General features: G+C 39.5%; 1 protein-coding gene across 1 annotated transcript in view; it reads right to left on the reverse strand.

Annotated features, from left to right (window-relative positions):
• LOC111335971 (cadherin EGF LAG seven-pass G-type receptor 1-like) overlaps positions 1 to 16,471 on the reverse strand; it is a 44,410-nt gene that overhangs the window by 22,563 nt on the left and 5,376 nt on the right. The window contains exons 3-17 of the mRNA XM_088762161.1: positions 15,909 to 16,150; positions 12,063 to 12,187; positions 10,246 to 10,532; positions 9,335 to 9,495; positions 8,989 to 9,250; positions 8,159 to 8,440; positions 7,137 to 7,285; positions 6,110 to 6,344; positions 4,604 to 4,705; positions 4,051 to 4,145; positions 3,131 to 3,340; positions 2,012 to 2,080; positions 1,118 to 1,271; positions 712 to 858; positions 79 to 163 (exon numbers count right to left, since the gene is read on the reverse strand). Coding sequence (XP_088618287.1) covers positions 79 to 163; positions 712 to 858; positions 1,118 to 1,271; positions 2,012 to 2,080; positions 3,131 to 3,340; positions 4,051 to 4,145; positions 4,604 to 4,705; positions 6,110 to 6,344; positions 7,137 to 7,285; positions 8,159 to 8,440; positions 8,989 to 9,250; positions 9,335 to 9,495; positions 10,246 to 10,532; positions 12,063 to 12,187; positions 15,909 to 16,150 — 2,605 coding nt within the window. The remainder of the gene's footprint in view (positions 1 to 78; positions 164 to 711; positions 859 to 1,117; positions 1,272 to 2,011; positions 2,081 to 3,130; positions 3,341 to 4,050; positions 4,146 to 4,603; positions 4,706 to 6,109; positions 6,345 to 7,136; positions 7,286 to 8,158; positions 8,441 to 8,988; positions 9,251 to 9,334; positions 9,496 to 10,245; positions 10,533 to 12,062; positions 12,188 to 15,908; positions 16,151 to 16,471) is intronic.

Below are 16,471 nucleotides of genomic sequence, written 5' to 3' on the forward strand. Positions count from 1 at the left end.
ACTGAGGGAAAAACCAAAAATTCTCTAAAACACTTATATCCACACATCCTTGCGATGCATTTTCTACATGTTACGCACCGAATCTTCGCGTCAAACGCCTTGGGCAATAAATCTCCTATATTTCTGATGATCATGAAAGCAACTCCCAAGTTTTCATCCACATCTAAAACAAAATAAAATATTTAGTTTTTTAAAAGAGCTGTTACTCACAACATGTCAATACTGCTCGTAAAAGAACACACTCACCACGAACCTCGCTTAGTTGAGGTTGGGAGCCAGCCCTCCTGACCATCGTTTTTTCCGTGCGCACGCAGTATCCAAACGCGCATTAACTTTGCCGTTCGAGGGTTTATTCTAGAAACTCCCCAAAGAGGTCCCAAAGGGCTCTTTTTTTTACTCTGAGAGGGTCCTTTATAAAAAAAAAAGGGGGTCCACAAAAGAGGGTCCCCATAAAGGTGTTTGGGGCTCTATGCACAGTCTAGTCAACGAGAAAACGAAGAGAAAGCAATTTAGACAGCAACAAGTTCTCAAGTTCGAGCCGAGTTTTATATGGAAGCTTTCATATCAATCCTCTGATCAGTTATGTAATTTATGTTCATACGTTATAAAATAGCATGGGTACAATTTTTCAACTTTTTAATCCCGTAAAAATCGTGCTCCAGAATAAAACCTGGTGTTTTTTATACAGGCTACGTCATATAAACGACTTACCTTTGCCGCGAAAGAAAGCTTTAGGAAGATCAATTCTATTAGATATATTACGCCAGATTTTGTAAGGAGCGTCGCTGTAAAGGTCAGCTCTCGCGGGGTACGATAATCCAGAGAATCCTTTGACATAAACTGGATGAAGTTCCAATACTATGAAAAAAAAGCCGTGGATATTAGCAAGTAAAAGCAATTGTTTGTTTTCAACGAAACCGTCCGCTTGGTGAGTCCAAAAATAGCTTCTATAGTTTGAGTAATATACTCTTGAAAAGGGCGCAGTTGCGGTATTCTAAGATATAAACTACAAAGATTTTTACAAATACTACACCAGAAAATACCACGCCTGATAAGATGGTGCTTGATTTAAAAAAAAAAAAATTCAACTTAGACCGAAAAAACAGATATTTCTTACCAATATTGGGAGTAAGAATCGTGTATGGCGGCAAAATGCTTTCAGTAGAACGCCTGTATCTATGCGAGTCTCGTTTTAAGTACGGCAGACTTCTGGCTAAGTTGCCGCTGAAGTTCTCCATCTGTTGTAACAGAGCTGCTGTCCCTGCGGATTTCTGTGAAATTGAAAGAAATAGTAGTCAAGATGAAGGGCTTATAAGGTCTCTGAAAGGTAATAGTGTGGTCAGTGTACATAAAAAAATATCTACTACTCTGAAAAACCACCTTGTTCGAAGTACAACTCTTGCTCTTACTGCCAGAGCCTTCGGTCTAGCGTCAGCCTAAGCAAAGATTGTGTGTGTGTGCGCGCATCCTTCTACAAGCAAGTTGCAATTCCACTTGCCACGTGTTTTGTGGAAGCAGTTTTCAAATGAATCTGAAGAGTAATCTTGATCGGCCTGTAATACCTGCGACTTGGCAGCTAACTTCTGCCCACGTTTTCAACGGATTACGCATGTCAACGGTCTGTGCATATCAACCGATTGCAACTAAATGAACGTTGTCAACGTTTTTGAAAACTGGAGCCGAAGCAGAAAAAATTGAGAAAAAAGCTTCCTGTGAATGACTAACGGGATATCCGAAAACTATCTAAGTATTAGCGCGCTTTCCCAATGAGTGTAGGATCGCAAGAACCAATTAGAACAGAGGAAAATATCTCACGTAAAGAGAATATGTAAACGGCCTTAAACAAGAAGAAAGTGTTATTATTGTTAGTGGTTTCTGTTTGCCGTAATGTGACTTACTGAAAGGGCGCGAGTAACAGAGCATAGTAAAATAGAAAACTGACAAGTCAACCCTGGATTACTGGCAAAATTCAAACAAAAATTGCTAACAACAAAAAGAATTCGTTTATTACCTGTTGAACGACGCCCCAGACATCCTTGTTATCGGAGCTAAACAGCGTGCTAGCTGATTGAAGAAGGATCTGTGGATTACATCAAACAATTATTAAGTTTCTCGAGGGAGACGTGAAAGTTTCCGGATCAATAATAGGGACCTTAAGCAACCACGACGGCGACGGCAACGAGAACGTGGAAAAACAAGAGATCTAATTGGCAGAACAATAGCTCAGCACGTGCATTTTGAAACTTAGTACATTTCTTAGCCGTCCTATGCAAAACAACAACGTGAAATCGTCAACATTTGCGTCGTCTGCGAACCGATACCGCGACGGCAAATTATTTTAATTTCCATTTGGAACTCAACGCTGCTTTTATACGTCATGCTGAAGTTGAGCTGTGGCGTCGTATGAGACAGTAAGCTCATGCAGCCATTTTTTAAACTCTAACTAAGAGTAGAAATTCATTTTTTAATCGAAGTCTTCCTTGGCGTTGCCGTGCTGACTTCTTAAAGTCCCTATTACCACTTTGGATCACTAAACTACTCCGCACTATGTTGCTCTCTCCGCCACGACTAACAACTCACACGAGCCTTTCTTTATCCAGAGTAAAAAAGGGTCCCAGAAAAATGACAAACAGACAGGTGAACTTCATTTACATATTCGCAGCTGTATCTAGCGCATATCAAGATCAAAAGTGGATTTCTCTGCCTTGAGAAAATTGTTCTTTGCGTCATAGTATCACTATGAAATGGCACTTCTGTTACCATTCCACTTCTTGACTGTGGGCTCCCTGCATATTTTCCATACTGTTCTCTATACATTCCCTAGGGTGCTGACAAGGAGAATTTGTTTAATAATCAAGAGCTTCCTCAGTTGGTGATCATTTCTTTTATTCCCATAACCTTGAGGCCTAGGCATAAACGGAGAATTGCTTGAGGAGAGAGCGTTTTGATTCCCGCCAAATGAACTGAAGTCAGCGGCGTCTTACCTAGGGGCCAGGCTACCGAGTCGAATGTCATTCTCATTTTAAGACGAATATCCAAAGGATACGAATGCTCAAACTGCAGTAAGTCCAAAAACTCTATATTTACTTAAAACGACCGTTTCTGGAATGTACTTCTCTAACTGTCGCACCTTCGCAAACTCCTTAGTCTTGGCTGAAACAAGCGTGCTGGAGTTTTGCTGGCTCTCGTACCCAAACAGAGTTGTGATAATCCTCTGCGCGATTTCTATGTCTTTGGCGTACAATCGAGGGGATAAAGTGATGGCAAGATCTAACTGTTGTCCTATAGCAAGGGCGAAATCTGGATTCCAGTCAACGTTACCAGACGTCAAGTTTGCTAACTACAAAAAAAACACGAGTTGAATTGTGATCTGTCTGTGAATACATGTTCGTCAATTGAATGGGGGAGGGGAGGGAGCGGAGACATCTCCATGTTCGTTCTGATAAGATGTGCCAAAGGATACATGTTGCCTTATGGCGTTTGATGGAGGGGGGTGTTCACATATATGTTTTATGGGAAGGGGAAAGGAGTCAAAAAAAATAATGGGGCGGCAGGGAGGGGTGAACGGGGCGCTAATATACACTTTTGATGAGACTCGAGAAAAACAGTGGGGTGGGGTGGGGGGGTAGGGGTGGGGTGAACTGAGCTAGTTGGCGCATGGCTAAAGTTGCCTGTTGGGGATAGTGATTGATAGCTTTCCATCAGAGCGGTGTGAACTTCATATAGAATGAATAGCCTTGATTTTCAAGTCACAATTAACCACATAATTCTAGATATCGACTCACTCATAAAAAAATAGATATTTGAAATGAATCGCACCTACAAGGGAAATTAATTGATTTAGTGCACGCCACAAAGAAACCAACAAATTAATTTAATTCTGCCAATATAAAGAAAAATAGTTGGAATTAAACTCTCGACGCGCAATTTTGTCTCTTCGGCTGCTCGGAGGTGGATAGTATACGCTAATAATTTCCGAAGTAGCCAATCAGCGCGCGCGAAAAGCACTATTCACCTTTTGGTATATACTGTTATTTCTTAAGCCCTCACCTTTTGCTGCAAAAGAAAGAATGAGTTGGACACACAATCAAGTAAACTTGGTTTCTGCCAGCCATCATCCTTGTGACAAAATCGAGTTGCTGTTCCTAATAACAAGAAATCGACAAAGCACGGCTCAGAAGAGCAAGAGAAAAGTATTGGTCAAAAATGCTCTCTCCAGTGATCACACACTATGGTTTTATCCGCGAACTTGGAGTTAAAAATTCACAGGTTGAGCAGCACATTAAACAATACTACAGGCTAGTATTGCTAGGTAATAGTCACCTGAATTTACACACACAACCAAGGTTTCAAACGCAGACTCAAAACCTAGCTTTTCAAGGTAAAAATCTAGCCCTCCAGCAGTCCCTCATTTTTAGCGCTGCAGGACGCGACGGGCGTTTCTCCATCCGCTGGAAGATTTAAGATGGGTCAAAAAGAGGTTTGCCTGGGGGTCTGGCACTAATGTTATTTTCAGTGCCAAAAAATCCCGCGGACCTCTGGCCCGTTTGCGTAGCTCAAGGCCTCATATTACTAACTGAAAAAATGAAGTAAAAATACAAACCCGATGACCCAAATGGACATTTTTCTTGTGCTCTTGTCCCAAAAGAGGCTTTATCCCACCATATTTCCTCAGCAAATGCTCTTGGACATGATGTGTTAATAACTATTAAACAAAAACAAAACAAAATGGGACTAAGTTCGAGATCTCCTCATTTCCCTCTTTCAGTAAACAAACGTTGAATGAGTGAATAAATAAAGAAAGAGATAACATGAAGATTGCTGTTTGAGATATCTTCCTTTCATGTGAGTGACGTGAAGTTAGTGAATGATTCGATACCTTAATAGCAGCACAGGCTGAGTTGCTAAGGTCTACAGTGTTACTAAGGTTGAGATCGGACCTCAGCATTATCAGGCGCCTCTGGCAGCCGCTTTAGTCCATGTAACGACCTCACCTTTTCCCCCCACACATCCCACCCCAGGGGAGGACATCCATGCCACCCCGGGGGAGGACATCCATCACACAGTAATCTCGCAGGAGACGGGACCTCCATTTATTCTTCCTTATCCGAGAAGACTAGAATATCTATCCATTTCATTGATGTTCGACAAAGGTAGCAAATTCTCCTCAGTTATTTTAAGACCATGAGTATTGGTCCGGCCGGGGCTCAAACCCTCGACCTCCCGCACAACACAATCCGGCGCTCTAACCAATTGAGCTAACCCGGAGGTCGTGATGTAACAATAATACCGTAAAGCCCCCGGGGGGCTTATCTATTTCAGGTACATTTGGGGGCTGGCTTATCAGAGGGGGAGAGGGGGGGGCTTAATAAGGGGGGGGGGGCTTTTTAATTTAGCCCGATGCCGATGTTCACAAATTTACATCTGATGACGGTTGTAAGCTTGACTTTTCACCCACAAGGGCAAGGTTTCTTGAGGATGGGCTCGTGGTTCTGGGGCGGTATACTGCAGTTGCGAATAACAAGAAGACCTTAACGATTCTCCAAAGAGAACTAGAGCGAAAAGTGGAAAAACTTAAGCACATAAGCTGGAAGTCAAGCGGCCGATAATAAAGAACTCAATTTTACGATCTAACTCTCTCAATGGACCTTGTTTAGCCATGTTATATTTTTAGCAACACTCCGTAATTTCCATATACATATGCATTCTATTGATGCCAACATGATGACATCAATCAATCACCATAATCAATTCTAAATGACAAACTAAAATTATAGTACTTGAATAAATTTAGCGTACTTACTGACGTGGAGTGTTATTTGGAATTTCTGTTTTTTGAGGGGGAGGGGTGGGGGCTTAAAAGAGGGGGGCCTCAATAAATTTCTTCCTCTAAGGAGGGGGGGTTATTTGCGCTTATCTACGCGCCTGTTTTAAACGCGTGCAAACGCATTTCACCTGCAATAAACACGCGTTGGAGACGGTCGAAGTGTGTTCCATCCGCACCACTGACACCTTGCAAACACAACTATAACCATTTCAACCGCGTTAAATACGCGTTAAAACGCATTTTTACCGCGTTTGAAAAGCGTTTACGTTTAACCTCACTTACCCACGCAGCCTCTACCGCTCACAATCTGTCCCTGTTTGTCTTCGCACTGATTACAACGCCTTCCGACCACATCCTTCCCTCCCCTGCGGCCTTTAAGACAAGGGCACTGGCCATTCTCTGTAGCACACTGTTCCCCTGTACTACCAATCTCAGCACAATCACATCTAAAACAGCCATCACTAAACACAGGGGCCCCAGAGAATGTGTAGCTTACAATCTTTCGATAGTGTTTTGCCTAGACAAAAGCAAAATGAGTACAAATATCCATGAAAACACAGCACCAATTTCCATTTGCATGACAAGTGAACGAAAGAGACATAACCTCAGAACTGAATTCTAGAACAGTTGGTGCAGTTTATGGACGACGCAAAATGCACCACGAATGAGCCATTTAGTGGTTTTGTTTCATACACATCGCCCATACAATGTACTTTTTAGCCCTGAATAAAGGGTAAAAATTTCTAAACAAACTGTGGTACTGCGTCGGTTGGGGGCATTAAGGTAATTTGGTTATATCAACTAAATTGAAATTGTAAATTGGCCACCGTAACAAGTTAAAAAGCGGACATTTCGAGCGTTAGCCCTTCGTCAGAGCGAACTCGTTACGGTGACCAATTTACAATTTCAACTTAGTTGATACAACCTAATTACTTTTTAGCCCTGTTTTCTATACCAGTCAGATAAAGAATGACTTATATTGTGCAATTATCAATATAGGAGTTTCCTGAATGGTACAGATCGGTATAAAAACCTGTTCTTTTTTATAAAATGTGAAAGAAAATACAAAAAAAGAAAAACTTTTATGTCCCCACACACTGCAAATAATCCCTCTTTCCTGCCTTAGTTCGTAATGGTAGAATAAGGAAGTTTTTTTTTTTAATTTATTTCTGCGTTGACACTTTTTCCCAATATTTTTTTCCAAGTTCTGCAGACTTCAGATGGAAAAACAAAAACTGCTCATATTTTATCTATGCTTTAACTCCCGCAATTTTATTCATCCCAGAAGTTCCACCTTTGTGGTACATACATTACAGAAGCACTCTCCTGTAGACTTGTCACAAACTGGACTCAGATTCATGCCAACTTCGCATTTACACGGACCACAGACTCCAATGCTTGACGCACCAAAGTACTTATCAGGACATGGTAACTCCATACGAACTTCGCAAAATTCACCTAAGGGATTATAAAAAAATATTTCTGTAAACATATTAAGTTGACAAGACTTAACTGCAAAACTGCAGGAGCATCACAAGCTCTTCGTGATCCTTTTATATCGTGGTGTTCCTTGCTTTAATTTTGTTTTTCGTATTTCTCGTTCTGATTTGTTCTACGGCTTTTTTTGACTCGATGCAGTAGTCTCGCGTCGAGTTAAAGCGTGCCCTATATCCATTTATTTACTATTTATATTATCTATAACAACTTCATTTGAATAAAAATGATACCCACAGATTACAAAAAAAGGTTCCCAACAAGGAAGAACTTCATCTTCATATCAAGCTGACTCAGACTTTAGAATTAGTTGGCAGGCACCCACTAAAATGTTCTTTAACGTTTAACTATGTACAAATCCAATTTACTTAAATGATCTGGTGTATTTCATCATAACAATCATAACCGCCTCCCGGTTATCTGGGAGGCGTGTATTTCATCATAACATCATAACCGCCTCCCGGTTAGCTCAATGGATAGAGCGCTGGACTGTTGTGCGGGAGGTCGAGGGTTCGAGCCCCGGCCGGACCAACACTCAGGGTCTTAAAATAATTGAGAAGAATTTGCTACCTTTCTATAACATCAAGAAATGGTTAGATATTCTAGTCTTCTCGGATAGGGACGAATAAATGGAGGTCCCGTCTCCTGCAGGGTTGGGGTAGGAGACGTTAATTTCCCACACACAAGATTACTGTGTGATGGATGTCCTCCCCTGGGGTGGGATGGGTCGGATATTGTGATAATTTGGAGCCTCGCTCTGTTGTGCGACCCTCACCACACTCTGGTGAAAGTGATTAAATAAACAATAAGAAGAAAAAGGAGAAAATTCTCACTTACCAGTGTACTGTTGAGGACAAACACATCGAAATCCCTTCTCAGAGTCTACACTTTCACATTTACCATGTCGGCACGGCTTGAGAGAACATATGCGCACGCAGCGTTTGCCGACGTAACCAACAGGACATATGCACTTGTACGAGTCAAATTCTTCACGGCACGTGCTGTTGTTTGGACAAGAGTTCGATACACAATGGCTTCCCATTTTCTCTTCACAACCAGATATTGTGTTGTGATTATCTCCAGAGTTCATGTTGATTTCAGTGCTTCCAACAGAAATCCCTAGGGATATGAAATGAGAGAGGTTTGTGTCTCATATAAACGGGTAACCGAGTCGGACCAATTTCCGGGAGGCCCTCAGCCCCTGTTTTAAAACGAGGCCAAACACGACACCTATCATATGAAATTGAATTTTTTTCATATCATGCAAGGAAGCCAATTTTCACGTAAAAAAAGGGAAGTCTTTCAGAACTCGGAAATACCCTATTATTCATGCATCCACCATTACCAAGCCCACTCCAATAGCACAACTCTTTACCTTATTGCATAAACACACACGCACGATGACACGTAGACGCACGCACACGCACGCGCTTGCACACTCGCTCGCACGCGCACGCACACAAATACGTATGCACGCACACACTCTAACCTGACGTTTTGGACAGACAGTAGGCTGTTCGTAAACTTGCTGTCCGAAGAGCAGAAAAACAGCTCTGTAGCAGATGAGCACAGTACACTATACCTTTCATTGAGTGTGAACATTTACATGTTCGTCAACAAGATAAGTCAAAACGTTAACCAAGAGGAATTTGTTTACAACTGCATACCTTGTATACAGCCTCTAAATCCACCAAACACTACAGATTTGGTAGAATTTTTCCTAGCGCCAATGAAAAACTGTTTGACAGCACCAAGGGCTTTACCACTAGATGCGTCTGCAGAAACTTTGTAGATATAGTCCACTGTTATGTTAAGGGAAGAGTCAGTCCAGAGGATGTCAATGTGATGCCATTCAGTATCATTCGCCGCTATGTGAGGTAGTCGAAGAACACCTTTATCATAGTTGTATGACAGTTTACCATCAACCAACTGAAAAAGCAATGAAGTTTACGTAAGTAAGCATAAGAACGTTTACTGACTTTCCAAACATATACCTTGATTTACATAACTTACCTCTAATACCGAAGATGACGACGAAAACGAGGTTTCAAGCAAAGTCCCTGAAGGCTTGGCTGTGCGGAATCTCATCGAAATACTCCATGGAAGACTGACCTTTGAGTTGGCAGGCACCTTCTTAAAACTCTGTCCTGAAAATCTCTCAGTGTATTTCACACCTGTAGAACACGGAATTTTATAAGTAGTTTGCATGTATGAACCCATGAAGAAATAAAAGTTCTCCGAGGTTGGGGTATTTGGAAGTCACGCAATACCAAAGGGGTGCTAACATTTGATCCCGAGGCAGTCTTAACCTATATTTATAAAAAGCTAGAGATGTTCGCAAAGCGACTCAACACGAAACGGACACCGCCCGCCGAGAGCGGGCTGGATGGGAGAATACCGCCCGCTCTCGGAACCAATCAGATCGCAGAGTTTGTAAAACACCACCTTCTCACGAACTGAGAAAAAAAAATAATTTGAACTATATCGCAGAGAGGAAAGGTCACTTTCTACATGAAAATACCGCCTCCCGGTTAGCTCAATGGATAGAGCGCTGGACTGTTGTGCGGGAGGTCGAGGGTTCGAGCCCCGGCCGGACCAACACTCAGGGTCTTAAAATAATTGAGAAGAATTTGCTGCCTTTCTATAACATCAAGAAATGGTTAGATATTCTAGTCTTCTCGGAAAGGGACGAATAAATGGAGGTCCCGTCTCCTGCAGGGTTGGGGTAGGAGACGTTAATTTCCCACACACGAGATTACTGTGTGATGGATGTCCTCCCCTGGGGTGGGATGGGTGGGAGGGTGGACTAGCACGAATGGTTCCTATGTTCCTTTCTAGTCCTTCCCCACTGCAAAAACTTAATGCAGTGAAAATGGACTAAATAAAAAAAATAAAAAAAAATTAAATCCGAAAAAAATCAATACCTGTTTCACAGCTACTTCCATCAAAACCAGAGGGGCATTCACACCGGCGAGAACCAAGGATGTTAAAACACTTGCCTCGCTCGCAAGGTTTGTAAGCGCACGTATTTGCCATTGCTTTACATTTAGCGCTAGTTCCGTTCTTGTACAATGGCTGAGCGAGATCCAAGAACTTGTGATCAATGAAAACATTTCTGATGCAGCCAGTAAAATGTCTGTAGAGGACTGGGAACTGAACTGGTAGCTGCAAGAGCCCACCGAGAAGGAGAGGACCTGTCAGATCCAAGGAGCTAAAAAAAAAAAAAAAAAAAAAAAAAAAATTAAAGTTGTTCCTTTTCTTCATTTTGTCTCTAGTACGAGACAAAAAAAAGTGTTCTGCGTCACACAAGAAAATCTCAAGCCCACCAACTCAATACCGTTGCTATTTGCAGTTGGCTTTTTATTCCAAACACGAAAACATTACATTCAGGGCGGCACTCAAGACAGACGGCACAGTCTTCCCTGTAAGGACCAACCTGGGCAGGTAAATAACCTTTTTTCCGAAAACTTAACGAAATGCTTGCCAAAAGAACCCGAATGATTTAGGATTTCGAAGGATCCCTCACAAACTGAACCACTTTTGGGCGAAAAGATGGTAAGAAAACAGAGATAATCCAAATTATTACAATTTACTGTACACATGACCGAAATAGTTTTTAATTCAGTAGGGATAAAGGGCTTCCAAACAAACTTCGAAACAATTTTTTTTATAAGTATCTGTCACGATCTGACACCTGTCAATAAAGGAGTGCGTTCACTTTTAAAAAAAAGAAAAAAACCCGGATTGGTTTGGCAAACAACTCGAGTTCAACACAACAATTGTACTTCGAAAACAGTCAATGGTATTACGAAAGTTATTTACTTCCATCAACGATTAATCTACGAAGATTTACCTCTGCTCGCTCAGTAAATGGCAAGGAAAGTCATGGTAAGTTAATTCAAATGTTTGTTTTGAAATTGAGCGAGTTAGGTCGTTTGTTTCCTGCAATGGCGTGTGTAAACGTGGTTTTTCTTCCACCGAAAAACTGAAGTCAAATGAGACACTTTAGCGAAACCCAACGGGATTTAAAGCGGTTTTTTTCCTCATTGAATCTCTTCGGTTTCTGTTGTACAGTTTACTGTACAAATGTCCAAATTGCACAAACTTATAAAGACCTACCGAAAGCGTACTTCGTTCATCGTTTTCAACGAACAAAATGTTTGAGAGAATACAGATATTTAACGAATGAAAGTAACATCGACTAAGGTACTGTATACACGGACGCAGTTTCATTTGTAAGCGCATCGGTTTCGATGCAGTTGCGCCTTTTGTTTACACGGCACCGGTCGAGTTCGTTATCAGAACCGGGTCGTTCTGAAAACGATTTCAAAAGTGGAGCGTTTTCAAAACGATACGGTTTCATTGCCGGGTCGTGTAAACGAAAGGAGTGACCTCACCGAAACCTATGCGGTTATAAATGAAACCGCTTCCGTGGAAACAGTGCCTTATTCAATTGTAACCAGGTACCACGCGTTTTAACTTTCTGAGTTACTTTTTGTGAAGGATAAGAATTAATTATAAACAATTTATTAGTCACGTGTCAACCCATTTAATGGCACATTTGCTACCACAAATTCATTTCTGCTGGCCACGAAAATGATTTGAAAGAGACTGAAAAAGAAGGACGGGACAACCCAATTATAGGACCAGCCCCCTGGCAACTCAGAAAAACTCTAACCACTTGCCCACTTTGCTGTGACCCTATAGTCTTTCTTTATGGTGTGCATTTACATACCCATACCTGTAAGGTTCAGATCCATCCTTAATTTGAAGCTGCTTTGCTGCAGCACATGGGAACGAGGCTGCTTTTGTCCCAAAATTGACAGCCACTGCGAGTTTACAGTCATCAACAATGATAATGCCAGTCTGAAAAAAGAAACAGAGTAACTGAGTGAAAAAGATTTTGAAAAAAGAGTTACCAACCTAATACTGTGTCTGAATTAATTGTTTTCAATACAAGGTGAATACTACCTCTGCGCTCACTCGTGAGAGATACTTTCAGCATGAGAAGATAAAATTCGTATCCCCAAGCGGCCATGTAATGTTCTTTTATTGTATAGATACCGATGAAATTTCCACATAAAAGACAACTTTTTTATTCATTTTCAAAACAGCAATTGGGTAATTTTGTTGGTAACCATGGCCACACCAATATCCTCACACGTGAAAGATAAAAATAGTATCTTCACTGCGTGCGGAAAAGATATGATTGTTTAGTAAAAGGAGAAATCCTGGTATTTCATCAGTGTCTATATAATAAATATAGGATATTACATGGCCATGTAGGAATACGAATTTTATCTTTGAGTGCTGTATGTATCTCTTAAGAGTGAGCGGAGCAAACAAGTGAGCTACTTACAGCATGAGTTGATAAAATTCGTATCCCTAAGTGGCCATGTAATGTTCTGTTTACGTTATAGATACTGATGAAATTTCCACATAAAACACAACTTATTTTTATTCATTTTCAAAACAGCAGAACAGTGCAATTAATGTGGTCACCTGTCGCAAAATGCATGTCACAGAAATGTTATGACACTTGATTATAAAGTTGCAAATGAGAAATAAAGACAATAATACTTATATTTTCTGTTTCAAAAAGTCAAAATTCTAATGAAGAAGAGAAAACTTTGGCTTATCATGTTATTAACCATGGTGACACCAATATAATCACATATGACAGATAAAAATAGTATCTTCACTGCACACGATGAAGATACGATTTTTTAGTAAAAGGAAAAATCCTGGTATTTCTTCAGTATCTATATGATAAGAGAAAATATTCAAGCACTTTGTGGAATTCTCTTCCTAAATTTCAGTGGCCCACTTTTCATTCATAGTGGCCATGCAGGCCACATGAACATAATATGATGCAGACAAGATAAGGAAAAGATAAAAGAAAAACTTGATAGACAATTCTAATTGTTAAAACAAAGCAGTCACAAATGAAAGATTTAAGTTTGAAGGACAAAATTCTAATTACGCTTCATGAGAGAACTGATATCTGCTCCACTATGTTTGTTCACAAATGTTCCATATATGCTATTTCAGTGAGATTTTACATCTGCAATAACAGAGTGTTAGAATATGCCCCTCCCATATCACCTGCAAATTATTTAGTTCCTGGCAGAAAAGAATGAAATAGATGATTTGCACAATATTATTTTTAATATGACCTCACCCTGTAGCTACTGTCTTTCACATTTATTTGGTTCTTAGTTAATAGTTTTGGTATTCAAGATTATGATGTATTTTGTGAATGACACAGGCGTGCTTAGACTAAAACAACAACGAACTCTGAATGTTCCCAATAAAGGTTGAACCTATGACCTTTTGATTAGTATTTCTGATGTTCTCTGATACATTGCACATGCCCATGTTTGCATTTACTGCTTTCACCAAAAAAATTCAGGTTTTTCTTTTTGCTTTTTGCTGCCCTTCTTTAGCAATTTTTATCCTAACATATTCAATTTGTTTAAGAAAAGCCAACACTTGGAACATCAGCTTTGAAACTCTTTATGGTAACCAGTTTATTGAGGGGTTGATGCTCAAAACACCAGCTTTGAAATTCTATATGGTGATCACTTTACATTATCAACTCCATTGAAAATAACCAAAATTGCCTTATTTTTATACAGAGTTATCTTAACACATGCTTTACATATTCTGACATATTTCAATGTTTCTTTTAGATGGCAATTTGCCATAGCTGTGCAAGGTTTACATTCTGAACTGCTTATCACTGCAGGAATTTAAGTCTGATCTTTCTAAACTTAAACAGATTGTGGCTCTGAAGTACTTGTGATTCTTCCAAAACGAGTTCTAGATTACTGATCTGAAAAGGAAATGTTTATTCTTGTTCCTTTGGGTTTGAATTTCTTCAAGTTCAGAGGTTATCAAAGTAGTACTTGTTTTCATTTGAAATTTTCAAGTTTGTTTTGTTTTTTTGGTCTTGAGTAGTCTTTTTCTAAAGATAAGTGTGAAGACAAAATGGCAAGTGTTGTTGTTCATAAAAACTCTCTTGATGTCAAGAATTTGAACATAATTTACATGCACTTTAGAACAGTTCAGTAACATCCATCATAATATCAGGATAGAGGAACAGATAATTTCAAAAGTTGATCATATCTTTTTGTAAAACATGTTTGGGTGGTTTGTTTAATCACTGATGAAAAACATAAATATTTTATATTTTTATCTGGCTTTGGCTTGCATGCACTGAAATTCAACCCAGATTGAGTGTGTGATTTTAAAGAATATTTTTCCTTTAAAAACAATTCTTAACTCAGAGATAAGGCCCTCTGATTACTTTGTATGAATGGAATTTCTGCATTGTAAGGAATGACAAATGGAAATCATTTTGTAACATTCAACACTAAAAAACTGTACTCTCCAAAACAATAAATGATCCCATAAATACATGTAATACAGTTCTTTGCCACTTTTCTGATACTGAGCAACCAAACACACACTTGTATGAATGGATGATGTATGAATGATGTCAAGAATTTGAACATAATTTACATGCTCTTTAGAACAGTTCAGTAACATCTATCAAAATATCAGGATAGAGGAACAGATAATTTTAAAAGTTGATCATATCTTTTTGTAAAAGATGTTTGGGTGGTTTGTTTAATCACTGATGAAAAACATAAATATTTTAGATTTTTATCTGGCTTTGGCTTGCATGCACTGAAATTCAACCAAGATTGAGTGTGTGAATTCATATGAATTTGTATGAATTCGTACAAACACACATTTGTTCAACCAGCAAATACCTGGGTAACATAAATGGTTACATATGTTTGAGTTGACCCTTGACACTTGAATCTGAACAAGTTAAAATATGGTGTAGTTGCCCTCAAATTATACAAGAAGAATGAGCAGGGTACTGTCCACATGTAACCTTAAGAGTTAAAAAAGTTTAGGCAACCACTATAAAGAGAAGATATACATGTATTGCAAGTTTAAGTCTGGGAAAAAATGGCAGAATATGCAAAACTAAGTTGAAAACATTAAGTAAACCTTGCATTAGAAATGGTCCAGTGACTTCAGTCACTTAATAGCCCATTGCAGAAACGTGAGAGGACTGGGACGAGTTTCTTATATTGATTACATTGAAAATCTGAACATTTCAACTGAAGTGTTACTGAATGAAAAGCTATCCAGCCAAGTTTGAGAGTTTTCAGTGGAAAAGTGTCCAAATTGGAGCCCTGAAAAAGTTGCAAAAATTCCATACAAACCCTTAAAATTTTTTGCCCTGTCTACCCAATCCATACAAACTCTCCATTTTAGGTGATATTTGAAAAGCTGTCATTTTGCCATTTTTCTCCTCTAAATACTTCTATTCTTGCTTAAGACTCTCAAATTTAGTTGATTTTTCATTTGAATATTTTAGTTTTTCAAACAGAGAGAAAACAACCACACTCTTTCCCAGTCCTCTCACATTTCTGCAACGGCCTATGCTAAAGGGACATGTCAGTCAATGAATCAGTTCACATAAGTAACATCCAGGTCAGAACTTTGTAAATTTTTAAGTACCAGATGGTATTCATAAATTGGGAACAATTTTTCAAAAAATTCTTACCCTGTTCTGGAATGCCACTTCAACTTTATGCCAATTGCCATCAATGACACCACCATTCATATTTGACGTAACAGTGACAATGCGGGAAAACAGCGAGAACCGGAACCGAACTTGTCCTTGCCACACTTCCACAGCAATAAAGTCATGTTTTCCATCATACCGTCCATTGAAGAGCAAAAGGCCACTGTGCTCAGTGGTGGCAAACTCCATCTGTATGTGTAAACGCCATCTTTGTTTCAATGCTAGAGAAAAATAAAGTCATCGTCATTATCATTGTCGCAACGAAATAAACCACTGACAGTGCCATTGAGTAATTAACCATTTGATCCCTAATAGTAAATAGCATTTACATCTAATTTCTCCTTACAATATCCCCTACAAATCACAGATAAAGGTCATGAGAATTAAGGAAATGATCACCAACTAAACAAACTCTTGATTGTTGATCAAATTTTCCTTGTCAGAAAGGTAAGGAGAACACTGCACCAACCATTGGTTTACTGCATCAAACAATGTAGGTGAGCAGTTGCTCAGATAAAACTGACATGTATTTCCAAACATGA

This window comes from Stylophora pistillata, chromosome 5 (assembly GCF_964205215.1).
Source record: "Stylophora pistillata chromosome 5, jaStyPist1.2, whole genome shotgun sequence".
NCBI lineage: Eukaryota > Metazoa > Cnidaria > Anthozoa > Scleractinia > Pocilloporidae > Stylophora > Stylophora pistillata.